Genomic DNA, 16,526 nt, shown 5'->3' with positions numbered 1-16,526 from the left:
TATTCGTGGAATATTCCAATTCGGGAATTTGGCCTTTGTGTTTCCTCATGTTTGTACTCCTGTGGAACAAGAAATCATGGCTGGACAATTTCATGATCACCCTGGTGTGCTAAAAAAGATATTTTAATCATAAAAAATTCTAGGGGTGCCAATAATTGTGGCCAACGTGTATTGGAGAAAAACATTTATTTCATAAAATGTGATTTTTCGCCCCACTTTCAATTCTTTTCCTTCAATGAAAGGTTAGATTTTTGCTAATTTAACTAATTAAAGATCAAAAGGATAAACAATGCAGATTTATTTTTACAGTCATCTTTGATCATATTTACCAAGGGTGCCAATAATTATGACCACTGTATATTTTCCCTGTGATGACAAAGCTGAATTTTCAGCATCATTACTTCAGTCTTCAGTGTCACATAGTGTAACAATGAACCTTAAGAAATCATACTAATATGATGATTTGGTGCTCAAGAAACATTTCATTGTATTATTATCAATGTTAAAAACATTTTTTTGCAGAAACTATGATACATTGTTCAGGACACTTTTATGAATAGAAAGTTCAAAAGAACAACATTTATTTGAAATTGAAAGAAAAAAAAAAAACAGAATAAGCCTCACACAATATGAGTTTTATTTTACATTACATTGTAAATTCTGGTATAATACAGAAAGAATAATTAAATGACATCTTTGAATTTTTTATTTAGTATTTCAGAAGCAGTTATATTAAATATTGATTAAAGTATTGTCTCATGGCTTTTAGTCCATAGTGTGCTAGTTTTGCAACCATCTAGTGTTCTTCAGAACACTGACCATTTAGTGTACTGTAATATATTCTATAATTTGTAAAAAACAGTATTTCAAATGAGTAAGATATCAGAATACACAGTATTCAAGAAACAGTAGGCAAACAATACCAAGATTATGCACCGCACCTGCTTAGATACTAAAATAAGCAACCATTGGACACTTTTCAGTAATTCATTGATTCCTAAAATCATTTTTTTACTAACTACACAGTCACAACATTAAAAAATCCCATTTAAAAAAATCCCAGTAAATACTACACAAATTATATGAATATTATCAGTACAATGTAAGAACCAAAATACAAACTACAATAATTGAATATAAAACAGCTGACAAAGCACATATCGCAGCGGCTGTACTCTGGACACAGCTACAGTCTTTGTCCCTTCTGGGAAGCTCAGGTCTGTGAGTTGAAATGTTACCATCACATTTCATCCAGTCAGTAGCAATGGATTTTGGGAAAGTAGATTCCTGCTCCAAGCCCCCTCTTTTTAAAATCCAGTAGTTTGAATCTTTAAAGAAGTAAGTGTCTGCTGAGGCAAATGTGGATAAAAAGATTTAAGGTTGGTTTGGGAGACAAAAGTGATGAATGGGAATCATTATTAATAAAAGCTTTTATGATAAAAGATGCATCTTACCATCTAGAAATCCAATGATATCATCAGGATGAGAGGGCATCCCCCAGATGGACGCTGGTTTAGGGTACCCTTCCTCCGGCTTCCTCTCAGTTCCCGCCTCATCAAACCTCCAGTACTCTCCACCACTGAACAGGTACGTCCTCCCATTGTGCGGCCACACAAATACCGCCTCCACTCTCTCTGGAACCCGTCCTGCAGAAGAGCGTAAACCCCAATCTGAAAGTGGCCGTGGGTACCCAGGGAGGGACATTGTGTTTCTAAATACCCAGTACTGATTATCTGAGAAAGACCAGAATGAAAAGAGTCAAAATAAAGAATGAAGATGCTCCTGAACACCACATCCAGTAAAAATCAGATTTCACCCACTTTTCACCCACTATTTTAATAAATGTGTTACATCCTCTGATTCTTTCTGTTTACACTCGATTTCAGTTAATAGCCCCCAATATACTATGAATATAATAAACAATTCTTATATATTAATTTATATATAAAAAAAACAACAACCAGAGTTAATGATGATGGGTTTACTGCTCTTGCTTGTAGTCACTCACTAGCTTACATACAGATATTTTTCAATTTTGGGTTTCTTTTTTCATTCTTACCAATAAAGAATACAATATATCCATCTCTTCTCTCATATACTGCATCAACTCTGGCAGTTTCTGGAGGCAAACCAATCCAGAAGCTGTGGATCAGAGCTGGAGTCAAGGACATTAATGAGCCTGAATGATGTACCCTCCAAAAGTGTGGACCTGATAAAAAGGGAATGGTTGAGGGAGAGGATGAAACAGAAACAATATTTTCTTTCACTTATAATTTTTGATACCTATCTACCAATAATTTTGAGGATATGTTGTGGATACCACAAAGAGAAGTCCCTCTGATACTTTTACACAGTCCACAAATGTTCAAAATTTTGGGTCGGTACGTTTTTTTTTTTATTTTAAAGAAATTAATATTCAGCAAGGATGCAATAAATTGATCAATACTGACAGTAAAGACATTCATAATGTTATAAAAGTTTTCAGTAACACTTTATTTTAAGGTGACTTGGTATACGTTACATGTAAGTAATAACAGTAAACTCTGCATCATTAAGTTTTCTATTTCAAATAAATGTTGTTCTTTTGATCTGTTCTTATTCATCACAGAATTGTGAAAAATGTATCACAGACTGTTTTCAACATTTATAATAAGAAATGATTCTTTAGCAGCAAATCATCATATTAGAATGATTTCTGAAGGATCACGTGACACTGAAGACTGGAGTAATGATGCTGAAAATTCTGCTTTTCCATCACAGGAATAAATTACACTTTAACATATTCAAATAGAAAACTATTATTTTAAATTGTAGTAATATTTCAAAATATTACAGTTTTTGTTATATTTTCAATCAAATAAATGCAGACTTAAACAGCATAAGAATCTTCTTTAAAAAAAAACACCAAAGTTTTGGTAGTATAATTCAAACATTATACCTCTAAAGAAGAAAACCTCTGCTCTGATATTAGCAACTGCATCATAACCTCCCTGACAGCGATCAGCAGAGGCTGGTGGGCTAAAAAAGAGAAAAGCATTAAGACAAATATAAGAACCATTGTCAAATGGTCACAGTGTCTGTCATGATCACAGTGTAACTCACTGATAGGGTGGATGTGGAGGAGCAGGGGTCGACAAATGGGGCAGATTAGTTGTGGGTGCAGCAACAGATGGAGAAGATTTAAAATCTGGTCTTTTTCCTGTATAGTAAACACAGTCATGAGTCAAATTAACATCAGATACTTATTTATTTATTCACATATTAGGGAGTACCATAGAGTGCCTGTATTCTCAGTCTGTCATCAAGGGGTAAGGAGTAGCTGTGCATGTCTCCCACAGGACCATAGTAATAAGGCTTCATGATGGATTCGTTGGAAGAGGAGTGAAACAAGCCTAAAGCATGACCAAACTCGTGCACTGCAACTGTGAATAAATCTGTGCTGCTGCTCCTATCTGTGGAAGAAAACATACATTTTTGAAGCACTTCTTCTTTTCTTTAAATCTATATAAATATATGTGAATAACGACTGATACACAAACATATATATGGCATTTAATATACCTCCATTGCTCCAGCTCTCTCCATCATCAAAGTGTGTGTCACCAGCAAGATCTTCCTTTCCTGGGAAGAATGCGTGTGCCAGTGTGCCCCCTTTGCCATCAAAAGGATACCCATCCTCATGGTAGCCACTGGCAAAGGTGACTTTGATGTCTGTCTGTGGTGACGGGTCATAAGGAGAAGGACGAGTCCCGTGGAAACGCAGATGTGTGACATCACCCCATGCTCGGAGTGCATAGGTCAAAATGAGCCTTACCAGCCCTGGATGTAGAGTGGGAGACACGGAAGGAGATGGAAAATCTTGCACGCTAGGGAAAAGAAGGGAGACATGTACAATTATTGGACAGGAATATTCTGGATAAGTTTGCATAAGAATATACTGTTAATATTATGGTAAAGAAACAGCAACTATGCTATCCAGAAATACATTGACAGTGATTAGTGCCTCAATATTTAACCATTATAACCATATATTTCATATTGTAATATAATGTTAATATACCAGTCTACTTGAACTACCAAAATCTGCTTGTTGATCGAGTTGATCATGATTTGCCTCTCCATAAAACATGGCCAAAACTTGTATATCATACACAAAGACTAAACATCATTACTTAACACAAATTATACTAAAATCATGCATCAAATATGAACTAAAAAACCCCACAAATGTACATTTCTGATAACAGATGAGAAACGCAAAATTATGTATAAAAATATAATCATATGTGATGTCTAGCACAAGGTCATTTCACTGCACCTGTCACTCTAAATTATACAGTAAATTATAATTTTTAATTGCAAAATACATATATAATTTAGTTTTCACTGTGTATGGTAAGACTATACTTCGATTACACATTGTTTTCCCTTTTTTTAAATAAAGTTCACAGTGGGCATTAAAAGTAACATTCTTTTTTTTTAAACAATGTATAGAAAATATCGCTGGAGACTTTAATGATCACACCTCCAGGTGATGTCAGTCTTGTCCCAGCTCAGCCTTGGCAGAGTGAATCTCCTCTTCATCTTCCCTTTACCCCTTCTCTTTCCTTTCAACAGATCCTCAGAGCTGATGGTGTCCGGGAGAGAGCAGCGAGGTCTGGCCATCATTTCTAATGTGGCCCGATCTAAGGTTCGACAAAAGTGGAATCATCAGAACTTCTCCAAGTCGTGACAATGCACGCAGAAAAATCACGTGGTATAGCGCGCCCTGAGGTGTTCATATGCTTCCATCTGGTTAAAGCTCAACTGTTACAGTAAAAATAAGTGAATGGTCACCTAGTTTGCCAGTCTCCTCAATACCAGCAAAACGCTGCATTTTACGGACAGCTTCTTCAATACCCTCCTTGGTTTGAAGTCGACCAATTAGAGAGTCTGGAGATGGTAAATACCCATACCGAATCAGCCAGTCCTACACACACACACACACACACACACACACACACACACACACAAACAAATATTCATATACATTGTTGATTAATTAAAAAAAAAAAACAGTTTTGAAAGCAATGAAACATAAACCCAAACTTTACATTTACAAAAATTGTAGACAGTAGTAAAAGTATCTGCACAATATATTTGTATCAGACTTTGTATTATGATAGGCAAGCTTGTGTAGGCTAAAGTTTTAGACTTTTGTAATTGATGTTGATTAGATTTTGTAAGTAAAAATGAACCAGATCGACAATTTATTTTGTTTTTGTTTTTTTTATAAAAAAAAATAAAAATTAAAGTTTAATTTTTATGAAAATTGTAAAAAATTTCTTCATGAAGGTGACACATTTCCCTGAAAATCAATTCCAGGCGACAAATATTTCCCCCTAATAAAAAGCTGGCATCTATTTATCACCTATCTTGCATATAGGATACATTAAATGAATGCAAAGCGCTCGTTTTAATAGAGAAATTTAAATACTCTTACCACTCCTCGCGCGTACTGATCTGCCGTCATCGCAGGTCGCGCGCTCACAACACTGAGAAGCGCGGCGCCGATTATTGTGAGAACTGCGGTCATGTTCATTCAGTATGACATCAACGGGCTGTTCGCACTCTCTACCACATTGTACACCCAAAACCTTTTATAGCAAATCACGAATATATGCTCGAGCACAATCAAAACAGCTAAATTTTGTAAATAGAACAGAAAAATGATGATCAAGTCACTAAAAATGTTGACTGTATTCTTCATCCACACAGTCACGGTTGGTCCTCCGTTTCATTTGACTTCCCAAGAGGGTATTGCTTTGATAAATACTCATGTCCTGCACCCCTCTCTCTCTCCCTTTCTTCCCCTCAGCAGGAGCATCCGTCTAAATGTGTGACCCCATGAATGCATGTGTGACCCCTGATCATGGTGTCTGAATAACCTCATGGAACTAAAAATAGGCCATGAAGAAGTGAAAAACATGTGCGAGGAGATGAAAACAACAAATGATTTCTGAAGGATCACGTGACACTGAGTAATGATGCTGAAAATTCAGCTTTGCCATCACAGCAAATGAATTTCAAAATGTATTTTTTGGTAAAAATTTGATCATTTCCCATCTCCTGTAATTATGCTGTGGGCGTAGATCCCCTGGTAAGAGGGAAAAGGTACTGTGCATTGTGTTGTGATAAAAATAGACAGGATGTTTATGAGCTTTGGTGCGAGAGAATGAATAAAGGGAAACATTAATTGCGATAAATAAATAAACCAGGAATGTTATGGATCCTCAAGATGTCTGTTCCCTTAATCATCATCAGGGCTTCCCTTTTCCCTATATATTCTTGCAGAGTTGACAAAACATGGAATCACCAGCATGTTTTCTCATAAAGGTTTTTTTTTATTACTGCGCAAGCAACAAAACATCTCTCCAGCACAAACGTCAATAAAGTAACAAAGGCATGCCTTTGCCTATTTATTTCATATAGTTTATGGTTTATGAAACCAAATATACAGCGCTAATCTGTATATTATATTACCAGTCTTCTGCAGCCATACTGCGATTCACATTGCCTTATTGTGAAGTGTTTAGCTGTGGTTCTCAATGAGCTCCAGCCCCTGGTTGAAGGAGTACTCTGCCTTATGGTGCATGATCAGCATGTTATTGGCGAAGTAGAAGCTGTCTGACCGCGTCTCATACGGGTGGCTGATCATCTCCTCAACTGAAAAAGCAGAGTTGTAAACAAGCACCATGAGTTCACATGGATATTTTTCATGCAATGAGTGAAATGCATTATATGTTTGTGTGTTACTCACTGGTGTGTGGATCCAGGTCTGGTAAGCAGTAGATGTGTTCACAGGTGTTTCTGCTGTGTGGGATACAGAAACCGATCTCAAAGTCAAATGTCTTCAGTAGTAGATCCCTGAAGTAATGCCTCTCAATCAGCCGAAACTTGTTCACTGCCTTACCGCCCACTGTAAACTCAAGTCTGTTCAGAAGAGACATAAAACGCTTTGAGTTATTGATTTTGATTAAATATGTAGATCTATTCTAAAGGCCCCATAGCAATCGCATTAAACATAAGACATACGTGGCTCCAATCTCCCTGAGATTTAGAAAAGCTGGACTGAAATGATACTGAATGAAACGGCCTGCATCCAGCTCTATGACATCCTTTATTTCTGTGAAGAAGAAGAGGAAGTAGAAGTTTTATTTACATAGAATACAATCATGCACATTTAAAGGATACAATACAAAATAAACACCAAGTACAATTTATTAAAAATAAATTTCAGCTGAGACTTAAAAAAAAAATGGATAAGAGGGTAGTGAGTTTCATAGCTTGAGGAGTAACACAAAATGATCTTCCACCTAAAGCAGACAGTTAAAATCTAGGAATGGACAAAAGGCCAAGTTCAGACGATCTGAGACCCAGTGGGCAGGTATGTGTGAATTCATTCAGAGAGATAGAGAGACACGAGACCATTTAAATCCTTAAATGTTAGCAGGAGCATCTTAAAATGCATGTGTGAAGCAACAGCAAGTGGAGTAATGTGAGCATTGCATCTGGTCAAAGTAAGCGCTCTAGCGACAGCATTTTTTACATACTGCAACCTTCTAATGTGTTTCTTTGGTAACTAATAAACAAGGTATTGCACTAATCCAGACGAGAAGTAATTAATTCATGTACCACGGTTTCTGCATCAGCCAGACTGAGAGAGGAACGGAGATGTGCAATATTGCGCAGGTGATAAAATGAGCTTTTAACAATTGCAGCGAAATGGAAACCAAAGGAAGAAGAAGAGTCAAATAAAACACCAAGATTGCAGACAGAGGATGAGGGTTTAACAAGAACCCCATCTATGTCAAAGTACAGATCTAGTCTTTTGACTAGCCAGTCAGCGTTATTTCAAACTATTCAAATGATATATATACTATTAAAAATGGTTTTCATTAAATTAAATAAAGCCGAAATAAAATAAATAAAAATACATGTTGGAGGAAAAGTTTTGATAAAAAATTATATAATAGTATATAAATAATACTATAAAATAGAGTAAATAATAATAAAACAACACTGATTAAGGAAAGAGAGAAACATGAGAAAGGATAAAATACAAGACATTTTTGAAATGCTACTGCACATAATGTCCACTAGAGGGCAAATGACACATTTGACACCTCATTAGCATAAACACAGTGCTATCACAATCTCAGGCTGAGAAATCATACTTGGCCAAGTTATGCATCGTTTACAAAATCACACAAAAGAAAATAAGAGAATGCAATGTAGAAAAAACAAACTAACACACCTGTTGGACAGACTCGCTTTAGATCCAGAATGACTGATCCACTTTCCAGGTCTCTTATTTTGAAGCGTGAGAAGCTAATATTGTAGACATTGTCTTCTGGGGAGCACAGGTAATCTGTACATATAACCAATAATAGTAAAGAAAAGAAAACTAAAACACAGATAAGCTGCTTTGTTTGTGTTGTCCTCACCGTCTGTGTATCCTGGTAGCCTGAGGACATACTGAGTAGTCACAGGTTCACCTGGCTTCCAGTCCAGCAGCACTTCATCTTCAGCTCCAAGTGCTCCTCCTGAAATGAACCCATTCCAGTCCTCCATATCCCTCAGATCCACTCTTCCCTGCATTTCAGCCATGTCCTCCTCATCCTCTTCAGATTCATCTTCCTCTTGTTCGCTGTCCTCGTCTCTCTCAGAGGACAGTTCCTGCTCCATTTCTTCCTCACTCTGTAGTTCTTTGACAACCTCGCTGTCCATCTACAAATCTTTGACTAATAAATGTCGTTTTCCTCTAGTGTTTCTGTCAGGTTAACTAACACAGGTCCATCTGTTGTCCTGCACTCTCTGTGATTACACTCAGCTCTTCTCTCATAAACTGTCTCAGTGACTCAAACAGATTAAGGCTATCTCAAACAGCTAATCCAAGCCAATCCTCAATTAAACACGGACACAGCAACTATGACATCAACGAAAGGACAAAAAGGAATATGAGATGAACAGATAGGATTGAATGTAGATATGTAGTATTATTAAGACATGGAGGGTAGTGAGCAGAAATGGAGAAAGAGATTAGCAGGATTGAAATGAATTAAAGGGTTAGTTCACCCAAAAATGAAAATAATGTCATTAATTACTCACCCTCATGTCGTTTCACACCCGTAAGATGTTCGTTCATCTTCAGAACACAAATTAAGATATTTTTGATAAAATCCGATGGCTCAGTGAGGCCTGCATTGACAGCAACAACACTCCCTTTTTCAATGCCCAGAAAGCTACTAAAAACATATTCAAATCAGTTCATGTGACTACAGTGGTTCAATATTAATATTATAAAGCGACAAGAATACTTTTTGTGTGCCAAAAATAACAAAATATTGTCTTTATTCCACAATATCTAGTGATGGGCGATTTCAAAACACAGCTTCATGAGCTTCGAAGCTTTACGAATCTTTTGTTTCGAATCAGTGGTTTAGAGCGCCAAAGTCATGTGATTTCAGTAAACGAGGCTTTGTTACGTCATAAGTGTTTTGAAACTTCAGTGGTTCACGTGACTTTGGCAGTTTGATACACGCTCAGAATCATTGATTCAAAACAAAAGATTTGTAAAGCTTCGAAGCTTCATGAAGCTGTGTTTTGAAATCACCCATCACTAGATATTGTTGAATAAAGTCGTTATTTTGTTTTGTTTTTTTTGTGCACAAAAAGTATTCTCTTCGCTTTATAATATTAATATTGAACCACTGTAGTCACATGAACTGTTTTAAACATGTCTTTAGTAGCTTTCTGGACATTGAAAGTGTTAATTATCTTGCTGTCAATGGAGGCCTCACTGAGCCATCGGATTTCATCAAAAATATCTTAATTTATGTTCTGAAGATGAACGAAGGTCTTACGGGTGTGGAACAACATGAGGGTGAGTAATTAATGACAGAATTTTCATTTTTGGGTGAACTAACCCTTTAATAGAGATAACAGAAAGAGTGGTGATGAAAGTGAGAAGATGATGTTACACCTATCTATATATCAGGAGTGGTTTTTAAGTGATGGGTCGTGACCTAAAAATGGGTTACAGCAGGCAAAAATAATGCTAAATTAAAATAATCAAATGCCATATACACTGCCATTCAAAAGTTTGGGATCAGTAATAATTTTAATAGTAATACCTTTTTTTTTTTATCATGGGTTCCACAAAATGTTTAAATAGCAACATTGATAGTAATCAATAAATGTTTCTTGAGCATCTAATCATCATATCAGAATGATTTCTGAAGGATCATGTGACACTGAAGACTGGAGTAATGATGCTGAAAATTCAACTAAAACAGCCATTTTAAATTGTAATAATAATTCACAATATTATTTCTTTTTACTGTATTTTTTTATCATATAAATGAAGCATTGGATAGCATAAGAGAATTCTTTCAAAAACAATAAAAAATCATACTGAACATTTGAATGGTAGTGTATGTCCGTTTGTCAAAGACTGTGCATTTAATTCAAATCTACAGTAGTTTGGAACAATTTCATCTGTCAAAATAGGTACTGTAGATATCATCAAGGAGAGGTAGAATAACATCCTTGTTCTTGAAACACTGTGAACAAATTTAACACATAAAAGTAAAACTAGAAAGAAAATATGACCTAGAGACTACATTAAATATATACTGACTTGAATTAAACATAAAACATGGTTTGAGTTGATCACAATGTGTTTTTTGTAATAAATAAATAATGTTAGATATTTATTAATCAATATATATTGATGCACATTTTTGTTACTTATTCCTTGGGGGAAAAAATTCTGGGTCCCTTCATGTCGGACACACCCAATTCAAGTCTTGAGCTGTGTTTGAAATCGCCCCCTATACCTTCATTCACTATTCCCTACATTACTCCACTAATATAGTCCCTTTGAAGGAATAAATGAAAACGAGTGAGCGAATTTTGACCTTCCGGCAGCCGCTTTTGCTCAGTTTGTGCTTGATGTTTAATAATCATGTGAAACTTATCAAACTGGCAGCTCTCCAGTAGTTATGAAAAGATTTTGAATTCTGTCATGTAAAATCTTAATTAAACAACTTAATAATCAATTAAAAAGGGATTTAATGGACCAGCGGTTTGGACAATGGATGGATGGATGATTCAGCTGTGGGCGCCATCTTCTGGCGAGATGCAGGAATTCATTTGGCACTCGTTATTGCGTTGAATTATGGGTGCACTTGATAAGGTCCTCTATGGTTTCAGACCCCACTACAAATGGCTGTCCCTTCAAATAGTGCCCTGTTTAAGCCTCACACATAGTGAGCAGTTGAGTTGAATCAGGTGTGCTAGATGAGGGGGTTGTGGGGGGACCCAAGGACAGGTTTGAGAAGCACTGGTCTACAGGCCAAAACTCTAGTGACATCTTTGTTATCTTGTCAAAGCAGTACTGTGGTGTGTTGACGTCCTCATTAGAGTGATGTGCAGTTGATCAATCTGAATGTAATATGAGTCAACAGGATGTGTTCACATATGTGCTCTTTACATTTTTTTCTACACAGCAGCACTGATGGAGGGAAGAGGTGGAGCCACCGAACCACATCCTGCTTCACCCCAACCTCTCACCTCATCCCACTGTTGGCATGGCAATCAAACTGTCATTTCCTCATGTCATTTCATAGCTTCAGCTAAGGGAGAGAAGTATCCCAGAAGGCACCAGTGCACAAACGAAGAAATCACAGTGCATCAGGAAGAAGAGACAGCGTGATGAGTTCTGAAGATCAGGTAGGGTTTATTTTCTTTTTGTCAGTTAATTAAACCCGAATGAGAAGTAATACAGTCATAGCTTGTGTTAGAGTTCTCGTTTGTTCGTAGCGAAGCACAAACGTGCATTGTGGATGTTATGCAGCTTTGTGACATTGTGCGTTCGTTGTAGGCCTGATCCAACAAAACCTAAAACTAACAGAATTTGGTGTTTGTTGTTGATTCCTGAGGAAGTATATTCTCAAATGAATCAAGTAATTGATTTTTACGGCAATTGCAATTGTTTTTTTTACAGTGATTACAAAAATAAGTAAATTAATTAATTAGTGTTACACAATTCTATGCAGTCTATAATCACATCATTTATGTGATTACACTTTAAAATAAGGTTCAATTTATTAATAAACAACAATACATTATTGTGAACTAAATACTTTTATATACTATTTCTAAAATATGTATATACATATACGCACCCCTGTTGACAAGTTTGGGGTCAGTGTGATTTAAAACAAAACAAAAAAAACACTCTTTTTTCATCAAGGATACATTAAATGGATCAAAAGTGAAAGTAAAGACATTTATAATGTTGCCAATTTTTATATTTAAATAAATTCTGTATTTTTAACTTTCTATTAAGGCTATAAAGAATCCTTAAGAATCGTATTAAGCAGCTAATGCATAAGAAACTGAACTTTATTGTAAGTGTATTAATTTTATTTACAAGTGTTTTCCTGTCATGTTGTCACGTTGTCTGTACTCATGTCTTGTCTCAATCTTTTACAGAAGTCACAATGGAGATGACTTTGCTGTCCATCACAGTGTGGTTCACTCACTTCCTCATCGCCTCTGCTCTTTATTTCAACACACTGCCAACAAACACCACGAGTGACCACACTGAAACCACACAAGTAACTCCAGCAACAACAAAAACAAACCATGAACCCAAGATCCTAATTAATGCAACGTCTTTCTCACCTCCCACCACAACGCAGGACAGCACAATAAATATGCCCAGTGAAGTGCATACACAGCCAAATACAACCCCATATGTGACGCCCACAGAGGAAACAACATCCCTGCATCAATACAACAGCAGTACTTCATCTCAGAATGACACGATGGATGATGGTGTAGGCAATTCTAGTAATGTTGCTGTGAGCCACAGGAATACAAGTCATGCAACAGTTTCCACTGACTTTGCAAGACTGACACCACAAAATATTGAAACAGAAACAATGTCAAGTATGAGTTACAATGATGGCGGACGACCAGTTCAGACTGCAGACACCCTATCAGACCCACTCAACAGTGTCTCAACAGTTCCCTGGACAGAGAAAGAGGATGATAGAACAAAAGCAGATGAAGGAAATTATGAAACAAACTCCACCCAGGCCACATTTGCTAATACGAAAGAAGAGTCGAGAGGAACACAGAGTACTGAGGGAAGTGAACACAGAGAGGAACCTAATGACACAGCAGCGAATACAATCGGTGTGAGTGCTGCAACGGCAACAGCAAGAATTGATTGGTCAACTTCACAAAACTTAGACATTCCTATGAACACAACAGCACAAAACTCAACGGTTACAGATGCACCTGAATATCACACCTCAATAGATGGTGTAAGTGCGACAATTCATGACTGGTCAACTTCACAAATCTCAGACATTCCCATGAACACAACAGCACAAGACCCGACGGTTACAGATGTACCTGAACATCACACCTCAATAGATGGTGTAAGTGCGACAATTCATGACTGGTCAACTTCACAAATCTCAGACATTCCCATGAACACAACAGCACAAGACCCGACGGTTACAGATGTACCTGAACATCACACCTCAATAGGTGGTGTAAGTGCTGCAACGACAACAGCAAGAATTCATGACTGGTCAACTTCACAAATCTCAGACATTCCCATGAACACAACAGCACAAGACCCGACGGTTACAGATGTACCTGAACATCACACCTCAATAGATGGTGTAAGTGCGACAATTCATGACTGGTCAACTTCACAAATCTCAGACATTCCCATGAACACAACAGCACAAGACCCGACGGTTACAGATGCACCTGAACATCACACCTCAATTGGTGGTGTAAATCACTCAACGATACAGCAGAACAGATTCACAAACTCTACGGCACACACAGGAAGAGAAAACATTACAGGAACAGACACACCCGGTGGTACCACCACCTATAACAACAACAACAACTCTATCATAACCGATGTCCTAACAGATGCCACAACCAACGAAACAAACAAAACTGACACAGAAAGCAATGTATGGCCTAAATGTTTGAACCCAGAATCTAAGTCTCGTCAATCCAGACTGGTCTGCTTCATCACAGTGTGGGCTTTAGCAATGACTGCTACCATATTCCTAGGAATAACCATCTTCCTGTGGGTGCGTCTGACGGTCTTTAAAAAGAAGATGAAGCGGAGGGAGAAAGGAGGCCAGAAGGGCGAGAAAGAGAGCCTTTGGGCTGACCCCAAAGCATCTGTGCAAGAGAGAGTGGAGTTCTGGTACGTCAATGGATCCACTATGGAGGCCGACAGGAAGCAGAAAGACAGAAAGAGACAGGAGAGGATGAAGAAAAGAGGACAGCAACTGGATACTGAGGAGAATGGGCTGTGGATTCAGCCTAGAGTGACTGTGGATGACATAACAGAGTTCTGGTACGCAAACCGGCGCTTGAAGGAGGACAGGATGCAGGACATGTAGTTATAAACTTTGAAAGACAGAAAACAGTTTGGACAGATATAACTTCAGGCTTCTGCCTAAAACACAAAGGGGATTTTGATGGGAACTTTATTTGAGCAAGTAAATAAGTCTGAATAAGACGTTATGTGTGTGTGGTCCTACATGGACCTTTAATTGTCTGAGTGATTTGTGCTCAAAACACTGTAAAAAAAAATCCAACTTCCATTTTGTCAGACAAACTATTATAAAGGTTGAACGAATTATAGAATGTACACACACATACACAAAAGACAGTTCAATGTCATTAGACAGCAAAAACTTATGTGCTATTGGAGTTATTGTAAATATGAGATTCCTACTCAGAAATTGGACATGAACAGCCTCTGAAGTCACATTGATTACTGGGAAATTTGGAGTTTCCGAGTTGGGTGGCCCATAAACAAGGCGAAAGTGGGAACTGTAATGACTTAAGTTTTATTCTTTTTCATCTAACGTCATGCATATTTACATAAATATGCCATGTATGTATGCATATTGTATGCATTTTTACACAGTAAAAATAGCATTTATTTGACCGAAATTCTGGACTTGTGAGGTTGTGAATGTATACAATTGGGAGGGTAATGTTTATATGGTTGCCAACAAATGGGATGCTGCATTTTATTCAAAATCCATTGGATATTGATTAAATATTTTCTATACATTTTGGCTTTAATAAGAGTTCCCCAAGACATATGCAAGACATATTCTCTCTGACAATAAAGCACTTGAAAACGACAAACTAGTAATTACGACTTCAGAAGTGGAAGTAGGAAATTTCCAATAGCACATGGAGGCAGCCTAACAATGTCAAGTTTGGTGGTCAGGGTCGAACTAACAGGCAGCTGAGCACGCTCGGTTTGATCACTGATGATGCACTTGTATTTAAATTGTGATTTTTGTCAAAGCTTGGGGACATAATGATGACATAAATATTTGTTATTCAGAAGTAATAGATGTTTTAACTCTATGTGGTGTTTTTGATTATATTTTGTTGTTAAAGTTGTGCTATGTTTCAAGTCACCCATAGAAAGTTTATTCCATTTCAATGAGTATAAACACAACTTGTTTTTGGTGTATAGAAGTATATCTATATAACCTTTTCAGTTTGCTTAAACTAATTATACATTCTTTGTCTATCACTATGCTTATATTAATTTAAAATTCAAGTTTACTGAACTTTTATTTTCCACAAAAAAAACATTATTTATAAAATCATTATCTATTTATAGAACTTATGTTGAAAGGTCAGACCTATTACTTTAATTGCTGATACAACATTTGTTTCCATGTGTTACTTAGAAAAGATCTGAAGCTTAACAGTGAAATAAACAGAAAGATAAATAGTGCTTTTCCTTCCTTGGAAAAGAGAAGGGACCACAGACACTTCAACCACAGAAACTGTTGAAAAATTCAGAACTTTTCTAGGTTATTTTTTACAAAAATCCCATTCCCACAGTAAAATAAATAAACACAAAATTTAATACACAATTTCTGAGCCAACAGTACTGAATGAAGGAATATAATTTAAAGGGCTACACAATGACAGCTTGTGCTGCCACCATCACTCGTTCAGGACTTGCGGTGACTTGCCCGAAAAATTCTAGGGGTGAATATCCCTGAAAACATATTGTCTTTGGAAATCTAAGAGTGCTGTGTTATTTTTTTTAAAGATAAACTGAAATAAAATATATATTAATTCAGAGATGGCATGAATCATCATTTTGAAGATTTACAACAAATAATGCAAGTTCCTGTTGTGCATGAGTAGTTAAAAAGACAGAGAAAGACATGAAATCTCTTGAAAAGATGTCATGAAATCTCATTAAAAGGTGTTAAATACTCAGAAAGAGGAAATGATAAGTCTTGTGTTCTGCTGAAGTAAAACGTCAACAGAAAGAAGAAACATTATTCTCCATTTTTAAAATGAATGTCAAGATAACACATGCATGTAAAAATGCCTAAATGAATGTTTTCTACTAATAGTTTTAAATGATCAGAATAAATACGAGAGGG

The 16,526-nt window shown here is 36.7% G+C and overlaps 3 protein-coding genes across 6 annotated transcripts; 1 reads left to right on the top strand and 2 right to left on the bottom strand.

Annotated features, from left to right (window-relative positions):
- Positions 1 to 579: 579 nt before the first annotated feature.
- mmp25a (matrix metallopeptidase 25a) lies at positions 580 to 5,849 on the bottom strand. Of its 2 annotated transcripts, none has more exons than XM_048205762.1 (10): positions 5,483 to 5,849; positions 4,837 to 4,969; positions 4,526 to 4,685; positions 3,562 to 3,866; positions 3,273 to 3,452; positions 3,103 to 3,199; positions 2,939 to 3,018; positions 2,060 to 2,209; positions 1,455 to 1,733; positions 580 to 1,346 (listed from the first exon to the last, which is right to left on the bottom strand). In XM_048205762.1, exons 1-10 carry the CDS (start codon positions 5,579 to 5,581, stop codon positions 1,093 to 1,095), a joined length of 1,737 nt encoding a protein of 578 aa, XP_048061719.1. In that variant the 5' UTR covers positions 5,582 to 5,849; the 3' UTR covers positions 580 to 1,092. The 2 variants fall into 2 exon arrangements, with proteins under 2 accessions (XP_048061719.1, XP_048061717.1); XM_048205760.1 differs by having other exon boundaries at positions 580 to 1,349; positions 5,483 to 5,848.
- A 505-nt stretch (positions 5,850 to 6,354) lies between these two features.
- On the bottom strand, positions 6,355 to 9,125 carry unc119.2 (unc-119 lipid binding chaperone B homolog 2). Of its 2 annotated transcripts, none has more exons than XM_048205915.1 (5): positions 8,487 to 9,125; positions 8,297 to 8,392; positions 7,075 to 7,165; positions 6,800 to 6,972; positions 6,355 to 6,705 (listed from the first exon to the last, which is right to left on the bottom strand). In XM_048205915.1, exons 1-5 carry the CDS (start codon positions 8,767 to 8,769, stop codon positions 6,572 to 6,574), a joined length of 777 nt encoding a protein of 258 aa, XP_048061872.1. In that variant the 5' UTR covers positions 8,770 to 9,125; the 3' UTR covers positions 6,355 to 6,571. The 2 variants fall into 2 exon arrangements, with proteins under 2 accessions (XP_048061872.1, XP_048061864.1); XM_048205907.1 differs by having other exon boundaries at positions 6,356 to 6,705; positions 8,297 to 8,410.
- A 2,426-nt stretch (positions 9,126 to 11,551) lies between these two features.
- On the top strand, positions 11,552 to 16,215 carry si:ch73-248e21.5 (cell wall protein IFF6). Of its 2 annotated transcripts, XM_048205758.1 has the most exons (3): positions 11,552 to 11,775; positions 12,541 to 13,402; positions 13,652 to 16,215. In XM_048205758.1, exons 2-3 carry the CDS (start codon positions 12,549 to 12,551, stop codon positions 14,490 to 14,492), a joined length of 1,695 nt encoding a protein of 564 aa, XP_048061715.1. In that variant the 5' UTR covers positions 11,552 to 11,775; positions 12,541 to 12,548; the 3' UTR covers positions 14,493 to 16,215. The 2 variants fall into 2 exon arrangements, with proteins under 2 accessions (XP_048061715.1, XP_048061708.1); XM_048205751.1 differs by having other exon boundaries at positions 11,555 to 11,775; positions 12,541 to 16,215.
- Positions 16,216 to 16,526: the final 311 nt, after the last annotated feature.

Source organism: Megalobrama amblycephala, linkage group LG1, assembly GCF_018812025.1.
Source record: "Megalobrama amblycephala isolate DHTTF-2021 linkage group LG1, ASM1881202v1, whole genome shotgun sequence".
Classification (NCBI taxonomy): Eukaryota; Metazoa; Chordata; class Actinopteri; order Cypriniformes; family Xenocyprididae; genus Megalobrama; species Megalobrama amblycephala.
The sequence above is the reverse complement of the archived record's forward strand: the minus strand, read 5'-3'. Positions and strand labels throughout refer to the sequence as shown.

Coding starts and splice junctions, on each gene's coding strand:
- mmp25a (XM_048205760.1), bottom strand. CDS start 5,581: ATGAACATGACCGCAGTTCTCACAATAATCGGCGCCGCGCTTCTCAGT. Junction 4,686..4,836: donor TGAGGAGACTGGCAAACTAG/GTGACCATTCAC, acceptor GTCGAACCTTAG/ATCGGGCCACATTAGAAATG. Junction 3,019..3,102: donor CCTCCACATCCACCCTATCA/GTGAGTTACACT, acceptor TCTCTTTTTTAG/CCCACCAGCCTCTGCTGATC.
- unc119.2 (XM_048205907.1), bottom strand. CDS start 8,769: ATGGACAGCGAGGTTGTCAAAGAACTACAGAGTGAGGAAGAAATGGAG. Junction 7,166..8,296: donor AAAGCGAGTCTGTCCAACAG/GTGTGTTAGTTT, acceptor TCTTCTTCACAG/AAATAAAGGATGTCATAGAG. Junction 6,973..7,074: donor CTCAGGGAGATTGGAGCCAC/GTATGTCTTATG, acceptor TCTTCTGAACAG/ACTTGAGTTTACAGTGGGCG.
- si:ch73-248e21.5 (XM_048205751.1), top strand. CDS start 12,549: ATGGAGATGACTTTGCTGTCCATCACAGTGTGGTTCACTCACTTCCTC.